The 19,736-nt window shown below is 38.8% G+C and overlaps 1 protein-coding gene across 3 annotated transcripts in view; it reads left to right on the forward strand.

Moving 5' to 3' along the window:
• The window catches only part of LOC105185221 (neuropeptide CCHamide-1 receptor), a 30,594-nt gene that overhangs the window by 3,313 nt on the left and 7,545 nt on the right, over positions 1 to 19,736 (forward strand). For 2 of the 3 annotated variants that reach the window (XM_011144546.3, XM_025300948.1), the window contains exon 1: positions 9,908 to 10,420. The exons of the other annotated variant lie outside the window; for it this stretch is intronic. In XM_011144546.3, coding sequence (XP_011142848.1) covers positions 10,406 to 10,420 — 15 coding nt within the window. In that variant the 5' untranslated portion in view covers positions 9,908 to 10,405. Of the gene's footprint in view, positions 1 to 9,907; positions 10,421 to 19,736 lie in introns of those variants that run through there. 3 annotated transcript variants of the gene reach the window in all.

Below are 19,736 nucleotides of genomic sequence, written 5' to 3' on the forward strand. Positions count from 1 at the left end.
GCGTATACAATTAGATGATAAAAAGAACTTATTTTAACAATAGCATATATTTCACATATTTAAATAGAGGAATAAAAGAATAAAGGAAATAATAAAGGAAGAGAATTTTAAGAATTCACTTTAAAATTTACTTTTTTAAATGAAATTTGGACATCTTGGAATGGAGGAATCGCGAAACTCGTTTGAATTAATTGCAAATAATAGTTCGATCCAACTTAGTAATATAAAAATTCTATCAGATCTTTGTTCGTGAAATTTCTTTGAAATATATATATTGCGGTCATATATTTATTATATTGGGAAACTTTTCATAAATATCAATTATAATGTAGAATAAATTTTAAATGTTGTTTATAAAATGAAATAAACGATATTGTTCTTTCATACATTTTTTTTTTATTTTGTTCACGGAAAGCACAATTCACTACTTTTTTCGTGAAGATGACTGCGCGCGTTTATTTAAATACATCACGATTGTCCAGCGTAACAAATGTTATGTATGTAAAGTATCTTTTGTTTTAGAACAGGATACAAAACACTCTTTGTGTGCGCAAATTGCGATGTGATTTGACAATGGAATATTTCTCGTCGTGAATATGTTTCTTTAATAGGGGGGCATTTCAACAAAGCGCGCGCGTAAAGTTTCCTCGTTACAAATATCATTCATGTGTAAAATTTTTGAACAGCCGGAAAAGTGGACCATTATGTGATTCATGGACTACATAAATTACACATGCTGAATTTAATCCTTCGGAACTTTGTTAAAGCGACCCACGAACCGCTGTTTTCGGTGAGTGCGCCAGAATACACGTCGCGCCTTCGAGAATGATTTGTGCAAAATTCTCAGGATATCTAACATGCAAGTCCACGAGTTGCACTCAAGAGCAACATAGAAAACCATAGAAAACTGTGCCGTTGAGTAGTGCGTTCTCTAGGGGACGGATATCCGACTCAACTACAATAGAAGCATGAACGCTATATCATAAAAGAAAATCTTTTATACTTCCTGTAAGCAATTTTCCTACAAGTTGAGCGTCTTTATACATATCTACACAATATCGATGTCCTCATCAATATAGCGCTCAAACACGCGCGCTGTTCCTGAAAAATTCATTTTTATTAAATATTTATTATAATTTATTATAAATATTTATTAAAATAACTTCTCGGATATAGAACTCTCATGTTTGCTGCTTTGCCGCACCTGCTTTTCGATAATATTTTCTATATCCATTTCATATTCCGACCCGCTGCTACTACTGCATCATCGACACCATTGCAGAGAACATTTCATACAAGTATAAAGAAAAACCGAAAAACCCAACCAATAACTGTCACAGGAATATACAGATGGTTCGCTTTTTTGATTTATTTTCTCGTCGAAAGGTTTGACACATCGTGAAATATGGCAGTCGGTTTGCTCGATTTTACTAATGTCGGATAAGCATCACGTTACTACTATCGTCAATGACAGTTTGGCTTTGGCAAACAATATCAAATAACATGCCGATGTCGCGTTGATCAGTTCGCACTTTAGCAGAAATTGTCACTATCATAGTGTGAGTCCGTACATACCGATTGAAACTATCCGGACACCAGAGTCACCTTCGATTTGGTCCCACTTCGTTTTATAACAGACTGAACAAAGAGAATTAAAAACTCCGCAGCCGTTGAATTTTTCACTCTACTCGCATTTTCATCGAAGTATTGCAGTGTTTAACGCTGTTTACAAGAGAAAAAAAATTAGAAATAAAATAAAAGTCCGGAAACATAAAATTGACATCGTCAATTTTCAAGATCAAGTAGAAGTATAAAAGAGAGAAAAAGAGATAAGAAGTATAGAAAGAAGAAGTTTCAAGAAGTATAAAAAAGTTAAGAGGTATAAAAATGTTTAACTGACTCGTAAAATTTTAATGATCTCATAAAATTTATACTTGTATCATTGATATATAATACGTAAAACTCCAAACGTATATATTGTTGTCTTAAATTTGCTATTTTTCCGGAAAAAAAGAAAAAGATTTTATATTACTTCGTGGTTTAAAGACCCGTATCTCTTCCAGAGCATTTATCTCTTATCTCTTTCTCTCAGATATGAATTGAAATATAATCATCGTAATGACTGCGAGCGAATTTCGAAGGAGAATGAAATTACTCGATGCTCTTTGTGCGGTAGGTGTTCCCTCCGCGTAAATTCTACTGCATGAATTTTCGTTACTTTGCTTGAGGTTCCCAGCCATTTTCGCAGTATTACGAGATGATACGTTCATATCGTTGACAATTACAGTCGTTGACAGCCCACTAAATTCAAATTCAATTCAAAAACCCACTAAATTCAAATTCAATAAAATTCAATTCGGAGGTAGCTTCTGCCGATTTTGCTTAAGTGAACACATTTCTAGAATTCTGGCAAAGGGATAACTTGATAATATGTATATAGAGTTACTGCATGAATCAAGACGCTGGCACTAAATTGTAGTACTCTGTAAACCTTCGACAAAGCGATATGCGGTTTGTTCATGCACATGCTTAATCCATCGACCATAGCAAATGCATAAACAGACCGTCTTAAAGCTGTAGACATGGTTTACGGTCTGTTTATACGAATTAAGTAAGACGGATCAAGCACAGGTGAAACATAAAGATATAATTAGTGATAAGTGTTATGAAAATAACATTGTAAGTGAAAAAGATATTAAAATGAAAATATTCCAAAAGCACTATCATTTCCAATGGATTAATTAAATAAAAATAAAAAAAAACATAAGAGATGCTACAAGAGATGCTACAAAATAGACGAAAGTTTATTGTATTTTATCAGTTAAATTTTTATGCACACAAACATATATATTCATTTCACTACTTTTCTCGCAATGTAAAATATTTCATTTATAACATGGTGTATTTTCTAAATTATTTATTGCTGCAATTTCTACCATTCTTTATTCGCAATAATTGTATTGCGTTAATTTAGTAACAAATTTTTATGTTTATTTTATTTTCTAATAGACAGACATTTTCTTTCGCTCTAGACAATTCATGTAGAAACTCTACTTCTCTACATTGATGCGATGAATAATTCAGCTAATGTAGCTGCATCGGTTTCAGCAGCCTCTAATGTGGCTGTCGAAATATCGCTAGATATAATATATTTTATCGGGGAATATTCTTGATAATGAATTTTGCAGTTAGACCCTCGCTGTTAATTTCAGGAGTTACGTTGGCAGCAACAATGTGTAGTTAACACGGAAGCTTGCAATGATGAAACGAGTGCATGCAAATTTGATTACATGAATGGGATAATTCGTATCTGCGAGAGACGTATATGTTCTTTTTTCCCATTAAGGACAAATCCTTTTTATCTTTACTTTTCCTTTTTTTTTTTTCTTCAAATCCTGCAACATTTTCTGGTGATACACACGTTCTAAACCGACCTTCAATATAAGTCTTACGAGATAAAGTTTATGTTAATAAATAGCAGAAGAATCCGTGTTGATCAAAATCTTTCGGTTTTATTATTTTACGCGTCAAGTAGGAAAAAAGAGGCTCATGAATCGTGACTTCATTATTTCGAGCCACTTGCCATACAAACCAGACTCGACCGATTAAATTCGACGGCTCTCCCCTCATTTTATTCGACACTTAAAGTACATGGCCAAGATTCGAGGGGATTTCTTCGATGAAATCGGTCGCAGCTTACGAAACAGTTTCCACGATGAGCTGCGTTGCACCTAGAACGAACACCATTGCCGACCCATCGTCGATATTTTGATGTTCATTATTTCAATTGCAAGCTAGGTTTCAACTAATTAAAGTCAATTTAATTAACGATCTTTTGCTCTCAGCAAAATGTTGCCACGGGGTATAGAAGAGGCGAACTAGAAAGATATTATGTATAGCAAAAGCTGAAAGCGACAACGATATAAAAGGACTTTCGACTCTGTGATCTTCTCGCTTTGTAACATCGATACTGCGTACATATTGTAGCGATAAAGGATAGAATCGTGTCGTTGTCTTTGGTACGTGATAAAAGCAGCGTAAGTCAAAATATTTCCCTTTGCCAGGAGAGAAAATTTAAATGTTCGTCGCATAAAGCATTGTAAAGCGTTACGTATTAAACTTAGCCAAATGATAGTCGACGTGTTACTTTTATAACAGACAGATCATCCTTTTTATATTTACAAAATGTTGATCACTCAAATACTCGTCGAGTATTAGAGATTATCCAGCGATGCAACTTCATCATACTTAATACTATAAGCAACGATAAGCTGATAATCGCTACGTCGCGTCGTATATATATAATTGCTTCTTTTATCCGCTAATAATCTCGTGAGTTATATCGCGCATCAAGTGAGTATAACGGCCCGCGTCTCTTCATAAAATAAACGTCTCATAGCTATGAATAATCGGTAAATAAGAAATTCGCGCATTATCTTTATATGATCGCGTCAGCTCATGCTACAAGTAACTGATAAGAGCGTTTTACTCCCGCGGTTAATTAGCCGTCCGAACAGCTATTGCATTTACGGTGCGTTTGTACGCGCAAAATGCTGCTGCAGTTGTCGTTTTATCCCTTCTCTATCTCTCGTTCCTCGCGGAATATATTATTTCAGCGAAATTAACGAGACACACGCCTTATCGAAGTAACTTGATTTACGCGGTCGGAGTGAAAATGCACGGGAGCATAGAAAAGCTCCATGCCGACGCGGGAAACCCGGCAACTTTCTAGCCGTAACGTGCCGCTTATCAGTAAAGATTAATTTGTGGGCGGCTAGAAACTGGTTTAGAACTTATTCGGTGTTATGTTGATTTAGCTAATGAAGCCTCAGATGGATATCGGAAGAGAGTCCAACTTGCGCGATACAACGAAGTTCTATCGGCTAGTGATGTACGACTATGTCAAAGTTATGCGTACGCTCGAATGAAAGATATGTTAAGCGGCAAGACTGAGAGAGGGCTTTTTGGAGCGCTACTGTCCTGAGAGAAACTCTCATTAGCGAAACACCCCTGTGAACGTGGAATAAGCAAGTACATCCCCCGTCGGATGTTCAGTTGAAAGTCTTCGCTCTTAACGTGTCGCTGCGATGTAGCCCGAATTCAAGGTTAATGAATATATGAATATGCTAAATGGGTCGAGATGAAGCGTTCAACGCGGCAAATTGACGATTTGAGTTGTTTGCATCTCGCTCGGACACAAATTGTCATCGATGATTATTTTTTCTGCCGATGAGCATTAAATAAGCGTGAAGATTGACGTAACTCGGTCTAAAAACAAGGAAAGAGGGAGGGAAAGAGAGAGAGAGAGAGAGAGAAAGATAAACGCATATTTCATCAGAGGGAAGTTTCGCGCGGATAAAATGCAAAAATTGTTTGCCTCGTTAAAGTATACCATCAGGATTGCGTGAAGAGTAACGTAGATTTTTATCGACGGTGAGATTGCCGGCGACGAGAGATTCCAGTGATTCCAGCAGCGCAATTTATAACGTTACATTGCATGCAAGATATAGTAGATCTGTTGCATAGAGAGTAATAGATACCAAGTCGCGTGCACATCGTGCCTCGTCTTAAGAAGTAAATGTTACGTGAAGACGTATGCGCGACCTATTGAAAAACAGGCACTTTAGACGCCAAGAGTTCCCTCGGGAGTGAGTATCGATTTAATGTCGGCTTTAAAGAAGCGTCGGATACTACTGTAAAAAAAAGAATGATAGAAAAGCTAAAGAAGGAAAGGAGAAAATGCGCGAGCGATTACCAGCAACGAGATGGTCTCAGGATGTCCCGATGGAAAAAAAAAAGGAGGAGGAGGCAGCAAAGATTTTCACGGGATTTTCCTGATCTTTTCAGAACGAAAAATTACAGCGCGGTCAATAACATCCATGAAGGATGCGGAAGTTTCTGCGGTATCCATTTATAGAATATTGCGAACGATATTAAAATACAGAATGTGGCATAGAAAAACAAAACAAAAAAATATATTAATTTCACCGCTAGATGGAAAAACAGATTTCATACACGTTCTCTTTGTCGCGAGTCGCGAGTTTGTCGCGCTCTCGCATGGGAAATCCCGTATGCCGCGCGGCATATTCTTTGGTCTGCGAGGATAATTGGCATAAACGTTGAATAATGCTGTCTCGAAGCGCGGTTAATCTATGTTTAAACGAGAGAACGACGAGGCGGCGTAATTGAAATGTTTCGTCTACGACGTACACATGGACGTTACTGCCGGGAAGCGCTCCGTCGCGATGACGAATGTGGATCAATATTTTCCCAGGGTTCGCGCTCTCGCGTCGGAGTCTTTTAAAATCGCGTAAATTATCGAAGGCGGCTTTCGTCAAGGCGAGACCGGCCGTGACCGAGTTATTTTTAACCGGTGGTTACTATTTGCCGTCCGGTGGCTTCCAGTTCCGCGGAACTGGAAGCCACCGGACGGCTCTACTCGCAGCCACGAGGCTGATACTGTAAGACGCGCGTTCGCTTGCGACAGAGAGGAACGAGTAATTTAAACGACTGTGAATGCCGCGGAGAGAGCTGCCGCAAGCAGGAAAATATGGCGATATACGACGGTGGTTGTCCGCACCATCCACCATCTTTGATCGGGCAACATCGGAGGCTCTCTAGCTCGCGCCTATTCGGTATTTCCACGAAACATTATGTCTCCTCAGAGCACCTCACTTGTATTTCGTATTTACGTCCGCCTCTTCACGGGCAATTAATATTCCTCGGCGAGTGCGTTTGTCAAGCGCCCGCGTGTGTCGGGGTTGAAAATTTATATTAGAGACATCCATATAAAGAGAAACCCGGTCGATCATATACAGATATACTTAACGTTTAATATTTAAGCGTTTCAACGTTAAGCTCCGCCGGGAGGGAAAGGAATATGGAATTACGGATTGAAATTATAGATGATAATATTGAACGAATGAATAATCGCGAACGCGAATACGAACTAACGCTTAGTAATTCTTTTTTCGTGGAATTTTTTTTTTTTTTCGTGAAAATAGATATACGCATCCTGTGTCTGGAGGTCATATCGCGCTATGCTCCCGTTTCCACATTTTTTCATTACGGTTCCTTCCGTGCGCATTAACCGCGCGCTCGATTGTCTGTGGATTTTCAAGTTACGAAGGTAATGGCGTTTTACTGCAATTGTACCTCTCACATGGGACCGACGATGGTTTTCGCGCTTCTCTTAATTTTTCCGTTCGCGCATTCTATTGTATTTGCGTCACCCGGCTACATAGCAGGTAGATTGGCGGAAGGTACATCCGCAAAAATTGCGCTGACGTTGAGATTATTGTATTAAAGCGTACATTTCGCGTGAACTATCGGCATTAATTTACCACACTCTTTCGCATATGGATATTTTGATTTAATTTTCCGCTATTTCTCCGTTTTTTTTTCTTGTATATTTTAAGCCGCCGCGCGACAACAGGGCGCGTCGTTAATTAATAGCTTGTCCGTAGACCTCGAGGAGCATACGATAGTGACATGAAAAAAACAAGAATTACCGCGAAGAACGCATCGAGATTGCCTTTTCTCGCAGGAGGAACTTTCGAGGGAACAATCTCTCTCGTATCGATATTTCCGATAGTTTTTGTTTGCTCATCCATTTTAGCCGTGTTCCTCGCTTTTTCCTTTTCTTGAGAATGAACCACGTGTTACTTCATCATCAACAGGCAGTAATGCACGTTATTGTTATGCGCGCTACTTTTAACGAAGATAAACTCATCGGATGTTCGTGCACGTGATATCATTTCCCCGCATTTGATACAAGCGATGTACTGCCTGCTGCAACTGTGTAATGAAGCATACGTATAGAGTATGCATGGTATATTAAAATATTCATTGAATTTTCTCTTCGGAGCATGCCGCGGCGACGTTCTCTGTCGAGATTGAATCACGACGTCGAGGTTGACTCGCGACAATACACTACGAATAAACAACTAAACAGCCTAATGTAATTGAGTGCAAATAGCCGGGCGATGATGGAACACCCTTAAAGATATGCGGAGCCCTTCGATCTTCCATCTCGACATTCAACTGTCGAGGAATACCGCTGGTCGCAGTAACACATGTCGTAACGCACGCAGGGAGAAGTACTCTTAGAGGGCGAGATACAAGATAAAAATAACCTGAAACCTCATGGTTTCACACACGTTTCACACATGAACGGTGATGCGGTTTCGACGCAATTGCGACTATCGTTCGCAATATCCAGCCGGTGCTCGCCTTGGTGACTTGACTGCACTCTTGGCGGGACTGCTTCGACGTCGCCGACAAATGTCGCATATGATGAATTTTAAGCGGTGCAATATGTAAAAACCGCGGGGCTCAACTTGTGAGATCAGTCCAGGATAAAACGGATTCTCAGCTACCATGAAGGCGCTGCTCGGCTCGTACGTGCTTCCGTTTCGCGATACGACACACTTTGACCATATGCGCATATAAACTTTTTTCATTAATCTTGGCCGAATCCATCTCGGCAACGTACAGTGTTGCAGATGACATTACGGTACGCTCCGTGGCCGACACGGATATAAGTCTGTTAGATATTCGGGAAGTAAAAAATAGGGCAGTGATTGTTATGAGAAACGGATGACTCTACCAGAGAAATTTCGGTATCTTGTTCTAAGATAGAATGACTTGTCTGCGCAAATATCGAACGACCGACATTTTTCTCATCGATTGTAAGTTATACTTACAGCTGATTGTTCTTGAGTGCCGAAATATCGCCAATGTGTACTTACGAATAAAAAAATCAATATGTCCCACTATACTTCGCTATCGCGAGTCTGGCCACTTACGCATTTTATTCTTCTCCCTGCTCTGGTCGCGTTGGAAACGCTTAAGGGCAATACGAGCGGCAACGAAGTACGCGGATAACTTCGCGTACTTCCTGAAAACGCGCTCTCTTAATCTCTCTAAATGTTCTTGAAAATCGATAACAGAAAAGATCAGGCTTTGTGCAAACGCTAGCTTAAAAGTGTACCTGGCAAGGAATCAAGCCCCTTTTAAAGAAGAACTGCCCCTAGCCCCTTCCGTCGGAGGAACTCCTTTCCAAGACAATCTCGCGTGCTCTTCAAAAAATTCATAGATTGCTTTGAGAACATTTAGAAGTTGTTTTCATGAAATTTATTCAGATACGCATAATGTGCAAACAAGAGCTCTTAAGAGAGCGTTCTCGCATCTCTGGTAGTCAAAGAACACTCGTAAAAACTCGTAAAAAGATTATCATTGATTTGCGCTGCAGTTTATGTTTAAATAATGGAGTTTACGATATTGGGAACTGCAAAGCGAGAAAGAGAGAGAAAGAGGGGGAGAAACGGCGCGGCTCTTCTTCTGAAACGCACCGGGTAACAAAATTAGCAACAACTTACCATTCGTAGGAGAAATTCAATGAGACAAATGGCGATTTGTCGCGACGATGAGGACAACATTTTTTTACAGCATCAGCAACAATTTGCGCGATTTTTCGAACTGAATGACGTATATAGGTATATCATTGTTTGTGCATCTAGTAAATTGTCCCAATGGAGAGAATTCATGCGCGAGCGAGTGAGAGACTCCTTTTCGCTCCGCTTGCGACTTTCATTGTCCCGCGAGAGAACCCGACATTAAAAGAATATCCGAACACCGAATGCATATGCCGCACACGATTTCGCGACGGGAACGTTGTGTTCTGTCACGACTTTTATAATGCCGAAATAGTTGGTTGGATTACCCCGCGTGGCTGTTTGGCCACAGTCTGGAGAATTCGTGATATCTGCAGCACAAGCGACCGCGCATTCAGATTGCACAAGGCAGTGTAATAAATATCAATGCGCCGCGATAATAGAATATCTCGGTGTGCGGTGGTGTGTACTCTCAGGAACGAGTCTCACTCACGAGTCGCAGTGTTTCGTTCCATTCTCTCGAGTGCGCACATAAACGCGCGTGCGCTTGTATTCGCGCGAATATATTCTACGCAGGATAGTGTTATGCACGAAATTAATAGTCGACGATGCATTGTGCAGATAGAATGGCAACTGCGCTCCCGCGGGGGTGTTGCGTAAGAAAGAAACGAGCTATCCACAGTTGATTCTCCGCGGGACATTTTCGCGAAATAGGGAGGAAGTGCGGTCGTAACGTCTGATTTTCATTCTCTCCTCATGCTAATAATTCACCAACGTGGATTTTCAGCGGTTCACTTATCCGCCCGTTCGCATTATCTTATCTACTTGTTGCGCTCGTCGCAAACTTCCTCAATGTAAATTGTTTTCATTAACGACTGGCAGGTGTGTTATGCTTCATCCTCCTTCACCCCCAATAAGCTTCTCGCTGCGTTGCTTCGTACTTACGGCAGGAATTTACACGCGAAACTGGAGGTACTCAAATCATCTCAAAATGAAGAAGAAATAATGAAATGCTCGACGAAAATGTAAGTAATGAGCGTTATGAAGAGAGCTTCATGAAAAATCACGGGGAACGTGATTTCTTTCCTCAAACGAAAAGTCCCGACGACGATTTACATATATCCGATAAGATTACAGTATGCGCGCGCGGTTCGTACGTCCTTTCTTTCCTGGATAGAGATTTTATGAATTCGACGACCGTTTTCTTTACCATATTTCTGTCCCAGCGCTCGCTGGGACGCACGTGTCCTTTGACGTCTTCCTGCTTTCTCCGCTTGCGTGTGTGTGCTACTTTTTCGCAGATTGATTCAATAGGAAGCGAAGTTGTTTTGGGAGAAACGAAGGTTCTTATCATCACATCCTGCTGGTTGTTGTTCCGCGTACAGAAAGATGCAGAATACACATAGTTCTGAATTATTCTCTCGAATGTTTATACTTTGTCCTCGATAAACAATAATCTCCTTTTACGATTTTATTTAAAATTAACTACCGAAATTATTACACGAAAATAATGAAATTATAATATTATATAAAAAATGTGAACAATTTCGATGGTTAAATTCATGACTGATATACACAACTTTTATCATTTATTCCTAAAGACAAAGACGTGACAATCCGAGCGTATTCTTAATACGGGTGCCTTCAGAGGAATATACGAAAAACACAGAATAACTCGGTACTTGGTAAATTATGTCAGTTGCGCGCTAATCGATAAAGTAACTTATAACGGAACAAGCAATTTCAGATTTCTTTTCTGCATTAATTATTTCATGCAATATATTGGCAACTGTTGCCTAATGAAATATGATGTCATTGAAAAGCTACTTTTTTTTAGATTTTATAGTTGCGATGGAACTGGTAACATAACATTATGAGCATAAATTGAGCAATGTATTGCTTACTCGAGCGCACGTTTCCTTTCTAGGACATGTTACTTTACACTGTCAACTCTATATCTCGAATAGATTTCTAGATGGTGACATATGCAAGAAACGACGCGAAAATATGATCAAAGAACTGTCAGCAGTTATGACGGTAAAAGCTCAGCTTGTCTGACGTTGTCCTCTCTTGAATATATTGACACGTAACGGGAATGACGAGAAAAAGGATGTACACGTGATAAGAACACAACTGCGATATAAATATCATTATAATTACAAATATTACGCATATATAAAGTACTGCAGTATCATTAACGATACATGCATAATTATGCAGGGGGGATTTTGCAAATAATTATACAAAGGGATTTTGGAAAAAACAATCTCAATTGCTACTATTTCTGTATTAATAAATGAAAAACTATTACATATATATACAAAATTACTTATACAAATTTATGACTTATGTATAAAATATGATTTAGTTGAGAACAAATGTTATTGTTATGTTACGTTTTATTAAAAACTAGTAGATTGTTTCACAGAGAAACTCCTGCAGTATCTGATATACTCCGTACATATTTAGGAATGATGATAAAGACATAAATCATGTAAATAGCGTACGTAAGGATGATAAAATTCTTAATTAGAACAAGAGCTTTAATTAAGTTGCAGCGATAAGGGATGATGTAGGTTGGATTATCGAGTTTATCTTCGCAGATTACCGGGCGGAACGCCGTGCGGAATATCTCGAAATTTTGTTTGAGCGTACAAGACACGCACACATATACACGTTAACCGCCGGCCGTTTTTTCTCCTGTTTAATATTAACCAATGCAATTTCTGTAACAAGATGAACGATTGAAAATAAACCATCGATTGCACATACAGAACATAAATCAAAAGCTATGAACGTAATCGATGTAGCTCATTAGCGTTAACATTGATATCTTCCTTGTCGATTAGTATTCTGTAATAAAATTACCGGGGCTGATTCGGATCTAACCAAGTCGAACGTTACGGTACAAGCACGAATTTACGTGTAAAATAACGTAGAGACGGCGTTATGCATTTCTGGCCATTGTAACTAAAATTACATATACGATTTCCAACCTCGTACTTACATGTATGGTATAAGGTTGAAAATCATACAAGTAACTTTAGTTGTAATGGTCAAGGATCTATGACATCGAATGTGCAAGAGATCGTGTGAACGTGGCGGATGATCTCTTAGTTTTATTTTATAGATATCAGAACCAAGAGGACATGCACACGATAGCCGTCGGCAGCGCGAAACATATAAATTGCCGTCGAGCGATTCGACAGCGATATCCGAAATGCAAACGTGGCCGATACTTTTTTCCCTCGCCATTTTATCCTTTCTTTCACCGTCGTCGCTTTTAAATTCTCGGCTTACCGCGTATCTCTCCCGCGTTCCCCGCGGCCAGTTTGTCCGCTGAAACTTCCGCCGCGCTCTTTTATTCAGCGATGCGAGCGAGCGATCGAGCAACTGCCTCGCGTGAATTTCCATACCATTTGAACCCTTTGAGGTGTGCGGGATAAGAAGCTACTTGTGTCTTTCGCGTTGCGATTTCGCACACATAGCCGTGAGAGAAATACCACGATAGCATACGTCGCAGAGCAATCCGTGTAGAAAGACGGAACGTATGATATACATCATTCTGTACAGAGAACACGCTAAAAGCGATATGTCTCTCGGGAACGTCCTCTCATTTATGCGCATATCAAAGCGGGATTGGCACACACATGCATACACATTTATATACACGTACAACAGGCAGACAGTAAGTTGGCCCGTTACGGACAGAAGCTGCGATTCAGAGCGTTCGTTGTTGTATGCCGCGACGAAGAGAGAGACGCTGTGATAAAGACGATGACATTAGCCGCTAAGAACTGGCCATGGCCGTAGTCGGCGCTGCAATTTGTACGTGCGTCACTTGGAAACTTTTAGATCGCATGCTTCACTCACGTCAAAGTCCCGGACTCCGAAGCTCCGAGCGATTATTCGCGCCAAGCGTACGCACCAAACTCCCAAGTCCGTAACAGAACGTAGTAACTATCGATTTAATACTTCGCCGATACTTCGAATCGTCAACTGCCATCGTCCCGGCTGTAGAACTTCACGGCTTACAAAAGCGATCCGGCACCGAGAGAGTTAACGTGGAAACTAACGAATAAATCCGTGATAAGCGAGATGTTGATGATTTTTTCTGTCGGCAATTTGGAGAAGAGAAAAGAAACGCTGGAAAATTTCTCCCAGCTTGTTTGCAATTTCCCGGGAGAAGGGGCAAAGGGTATTTTTCTTTCGCGGGACATTTGACACTTGACCGATCAGTTAAACTAGTTTCCTACTTCTAAATGCACACAATCGATCATCGTGCACTTGGCAGAGTAGAAAATGTTGCGGACAGCTGATACATACATTGGTGAATAATATATGTAAAATAGTTTGAGAAGAATATCAACAAGGATTATGATGTAGCGTTTAATTAATTAGCGAAATCGCAAAACAATGATAATTTCCTAATACGATAAATTGTTAAAAGTGGCGACCGGACTAACGCCAGTCGTATTTGTCAAATATGTGTAAAGAAGGAGAAAATATATAATAGTCTCTGTATTAATTTTGTATTTTTGCAAGGCTCAAGAAGCACTTTAGAATTTTTCTTGGATGGAAGCGACGGTTTATGATAAACCCATGAAAGTTGAGTATGAAGTTTTGTACTGTGTGAAGAAAATATCAGACTATATTTCACGCTAGTCGCACGAGCTTCTGTATATTATGCCTGAAATCATAGAAATGTAAATGTCCTATATTACTTCAGGCCTATTTGAAGACGCATTCTCATTCTACAAAGTTACAACAGTTTCGAAAATATCAAACAAAAAACGATATTATTAATTAGTTTCGCAACAATTTAATCATCGCGAGGGTATTTGCTATGCAAAAAAATGTCACTTTCTTCACTTAAAATAAAAATTTGTGTGCACATACTATATGATATATTTGCGTTATAATACGAGAAACAATAAATTGAATTTAAAATTGATACGATAATATTATGAAAAAAAATATTTTAGAAATACGTTTTCTTGAGACTTGCTTCTCTGAGTGTTTGTAAGTATACGGAAGACAAAGATTGAGCAAGCACAATGGTAGAGAATCGATGTAAATTTGCACAGCTCTTCGTTGGACAGAGAAACGCGAAGAGTAGCGTATTTATTATCGCAAAATAATCGACTTTGCAAACATTTCACTACAAATATTAGCTATAAAATAGTGATCGCTGCTTTGGGGGCGGAAGTAATCGTTATTCCACATAATATTATGAGAAAACGAATACGTGTGTATTCTGTATAGATTACGAATGTGATAAGATTATGTGATTATATGACCCATGTGTTTTACCAAATTACGTGAGAATAATAAGTCGCGTAGGGATATTTACATTTATCCTGCAGACGTTTCCGATAAATGTTGATCAAAACGATATCGGATCGTATTTCACAGTGTTAAATGATAATAAATAACATGTTATTTATTTATGTCGCGTACGGGACTTCCTAATTATTCGTGAGATCGTATATTTTGATTTATCGCATTATTCTTTAACCTGAATTTCACTGATCCGTCTATTCGTACATTGATTAATCGTATATATTTTTAAATGGTGAGCTGTACGGAAGTTGATTTCCATCAGAAGTTGCAAATAGGTGACTAATTATATACAATGCATATTGATGATGATAAAAGAAGAAAAGAATGTTCCACTATCCATGACTGCGAATGATGCATACAATCCCGTCATTTGTATGATCCCAATTATAAGAAACAAAAGCCTTGAAAATTGCGAAGTAGTTGATACAAGTGTATTTTCAAACGCAGTTGGGCATCGGTCGCGCCGGAACGATAAATTAAAACCTTTTGTCATTCGTTAATGTACCGATAAATTGATTGCGTCATTGAAGTAACGTACAATCTGGTTGTAACGTGGTCTACGTTACCGTGATCGATTTCTGATTTATCACGCTCGGAAGCGCATTCGGCGGCTTGATACGTGCGATAAATGAAATATTTCCTTATATATAGCATAGGTCAAATATCGAATCTCTTTCTTCAGGATAGATACGTGTGTCATCGCGTTTATATCTGGATGTGACTTAAATTTACCGTCGTGCAAAATTGACTAATGTCACTTTCAAAGCTTCACATATCCCGGACTCACGTCAGTTTCACAAACTCGTTGATTGCAGAAATAACTACGACAAAACCGTTGCAGGAACAAATTTGGTCAATTGATTTCTTTTATTGCCTATAAACTGTAAACTGTTCAATCTCGGCATCGCTCGCGGTTTAATAATAAATGCGTCTGACGTACCTTGTGGTTAACTCTAAGATTACTTATTGAACTTATGGCACGTGAATTTTATATGGAGAGACAAATTCGCGAGTATTTCATACATATTAAATTGCAATGTCGGCGTTCAAGTTTCATGTGCGCTTTAAATTGCATAATATAATGGAGGGACGTGAATTCGTTTCCGCGTCGGTATCTACGTTAAACTTTGTAAACGAAACGTATTCCAGGACAAAATCGATGAGAATTGTATTTGATTCGAAATTACTGTAGAAATTAAAGTTGTCGAGAATATGCCAAGGATATCGAACGCCGCGAAAGACATCGAATTAATTTCTCAAACGACGGAACGAGTGACAAATCGTTAAATTGCGCCGCCTCTCTTGCGATAATGCATTTTATCCTGTCAACTAAGTGGGGAATGCTCCGTTGCTATATCCTATGTTCGATTTTACTCGCCCAAAGAAGCAGAACTTTGACCCTGCAGAGAAGAACTTTGACGGTGAAGAGGATTAATATTTCATTTCGAAGAAGGTCCAATTAACTCCAATTAAACATCCAATTATACTTTTTGGATGTTGTCGTAGACTTTCATTAAAATTCTATCAGAAGAAACGACAGTTTTATCCCCTTCGTGAAATACGTTGTCATTATTTATATACGGGGGTAATATCTCGTGGAACAGGATTTTTTGTTATAAACATAATCAACTTTCAGTGTCATCATGACACGTCTAGTAAATTTGAATATATAAAAATATGTTTATAAAGTCACATTTACACGACTATCTTATGATTAAAAAGAAACAATCAAAATTGAGTTTAATAATTAGACAGTAAAATATACTGATTAGCGTTCTGTTCCTTGTGCTATCCTCGATTTCTATACAATGTCATACTTGTGAGTTTAAACGGTCAATATAAACGCGTGAGAATTCCACTTTGCGAAATTTTCTGTCAATTGGAAAAGTTACGTTATTCTCTGTCAAAGTCTTAATGAAGTTTCTCATTGGGTCTCTTGGAAGTTTGGGGAGTTCGTTTGAATCGGTTTATGTGTGCTTGAATGTAAAAGGCTTAAATGGAGAATTTCGCATTTTTTTAATTATGAACTTTCAACCGTAGATATTTCATTAGAATTTGATTTAATCGAGCAATTTAAAAACCTGCATTCTGTTCTTACTATCCTTTTTTTTAAACGTTTCTCTATTATTTAGATATGCGGTATAAACGTACTAACCGACTAACGAATAATAATAACGATAACATAGTTCATATTTATAATGAATTATTAATTTTTCCAACTCTTTTGTATGACTGGATGAATAAAAGACAGTGCAAACTAGCCATCAACAAAAAAGTTTTATATGCTTACCATCTAAAAGTCAACTATCCGAGAGAAGCTCTATACTTAGCCCGAAGTTTATATTGGAAACATAATATCTTATAAAACAATTTGAAAAAAGTTGGATGAGGTAAGCAATTACAAAATTTCCGCTCCGTAAGCAAACTTACGTTAAGTATGACAAAGCAGCGTAGTGCATTCTAATTAATTGTTTATGAAACATCGTCAAACAAGGCAGATCGCACAAATTTTCGCGCAAAAAGAATGGTGGCCGGAAATTAAATCAACGAGAGTCGCGATGTATGCACAGCGCACACGCTTCCTGCCCCTCTTTTTTTAGAGAGCTTAACTCAATGTGCTGTTTTTTTTTATCCTTTTTTATCAACGAATAAGCTGATTAAAATCCTTTCGCAATTAGCTCTCGAGCCCGTGTAGAGAGTTCTGCTAAAATGCCCCAATTGACGAGGCACACAGGTTTGACGTACTATCACGTTAGCAAGTGCGCAAACCGCAACCGCGTGTACGCTGCATGTAGTTACTGCTGAAATTAATAAACACGAAAATAATTGTGATTTAGTTAAATTTCGTCGCGTGACGCGCAAATATAACGTTCGAATGTTGCCGGGCATCCTAATAACGTCACGGTAATTTGACATAAACTAGGAAAAATTGACCGACACATTCGATTAATCGTTTCTGGCAGATAACGCTATCGATCGATCAATATATCATGCGACTGAGATGTATCCGCACGCCGCGGATCAAATTGCACGAATGTTAATTCCGCTCTTCGCGCGCTTTTTCATCGGAATTTCGCGGACTGATTTGCTATCGCATGTCGTGATCGCGACACTGACCGCTAATTAGGCTGTATAATTACATAATTAATGTTTTGATCGTTCCATTGGGCACGCTAATGGAACACTGGGCTCAGTACGCATATCGCGACTGTCAATACTGTTATCATGAAAAACCAACTGACTCTCACGACCATCGCTGGCAATCGAAATGTCCATTCGCGAGGAAAACGCAATAATTCACATGAAGCGGGCTTAAAACGTTTTCACAGTTAAATCCTAGCGCATTAGCTCCACATTCACATTGACGCATTTTGCCGAAGCTCGGACAGCTGGATCAAACTTGAACAACAATATCAACATTAAATCTCAACGAAAATCATATCAACACTGAGAAAAAATTGTATTAAAATTAAACAAATCTTTGCTCGAATACAACTGTGAATACATTTATTTAAATTAAGTGATTATTTTCTAAAGTTCAAGAAAAAAGTTTACATTCAGAACCTCTGTATTTCATTTTAGAAATTAGTCGCTTAATTTGAATAAATTTATTCACAATCGTATTCGAACAAAGATTTGTTTAATTTTAATACAATTTTTTCTCAATGAAGGAAATTGCTAAAAAAATAAATAAGGAAAAGAAACAACATCGTAAAACTTTTGTACAATAAATTGCGTCTTTTATGGTTTTTCAAAAAAATAATCAAGAAAGTCCTCTTACATAGTTTTAATATCGAATTCCTAAGAGAGAAAGAGAGAGAAAAAGAATCTGGACTTCACCTGCTATCATTAAACATTATGAAGTTTCTGAGATTGCAGTATGCGTTTGTCGATTCTTTGTTTGTTAGTGCACATTAAACTGTTTCGGCGCAAAGGGAAGACGAAATTTTCGCGAGATTCATCGTAATTACTGATCACGGGATCGGCAGATGTTTTCGCGCAGTCCGCACGCTACCGCGTGCATATGCAAACCGAATATCGCGCGTGGAATTTTAGCGCGGCCAATGTCGATGGAGCGCGGCCATAAATAATGAATAACGAGCGTGTATTCGGCATAGCGAATGACGCTACGAGAGTCAAAGCCTCAGCGTAAACCGAAGTCCAGATACTCGTCGGTAAGCTCTGTGAAGATCGATCTACGGGGAAAGAGAGAGCTGACTAAATGAACGGAAATCGTGCGCGGTTGCTCAGTGCTCCTCACCGAATGGCGCTTATTAATAGCCGTGTGCATCGCAGCGGATAACAGACTGATCGAGAGAACCTTTCGAAAGCGGGTGGGTTATCTTGGCGGATGCCACGAGGCGGATGGTTCAGCCAAAGATACGATTTCATCGTACGATGAAATAGACGAGGGAAGACGAGCATGACGGGTACGTCGTGCGCGCGCGGGCGCGTGATTGTTTTATCTTAAATTTAAACTGGACTAGGTCGGAGTTTAAAGTTTAAACATTGATTAAAAGGTATGTCGATGCAGAAGTTGCCTCTTAGCAAGTCTATCGGTTTATAAGGAACGTACACACTGCGACGATCTTACATCAACTTTGTCCTCAATTCTGTCGTCGTGCGTAAACTTTGTCTTTAATTTGTACCATTTAGTCGATGTACACGTGCAGACGCTGGGAATTTATTTTGAACGTGCACACAAAAGTGCACACAAAACGTGTATCACAAAAGATATATCTACTAGTATGCATAATCAATCAAAATCACCGTGAATTATAATCAAATGCGACAACGTTTCATTCAATTACGAATGTTTACTGTAAGAGACGCGGGGAAAACATTTTAATTATGAATTACTAAAGAGAACATTGATACGCACATGGTTCGATGTATTCAGAAATGCACACCATTACATTACTCACCGTGCGGATTATTGAGCACAGGCATTATTGCGCAATGGTCGATTATTGTAGATTGGAGTTTCCACAATACACT

This window comes from Harpegnathos saltator, unplaced genomic scaffold (genome assembly GCF_003227715.2).
Source record: "Harpegnathos saltator strain DR-91 unplaced genomic scaffold, Hsal_v8.6 scaffold391, whole genome shotgun sequence".
In the NCBI taxonomy this organism is placed as follows: Eukaryota; Metazoa; Arthropoda; class Insecta; order Hymenoptera; family Formicidae; genus Harpegnathos; species Harpegnathos saltator.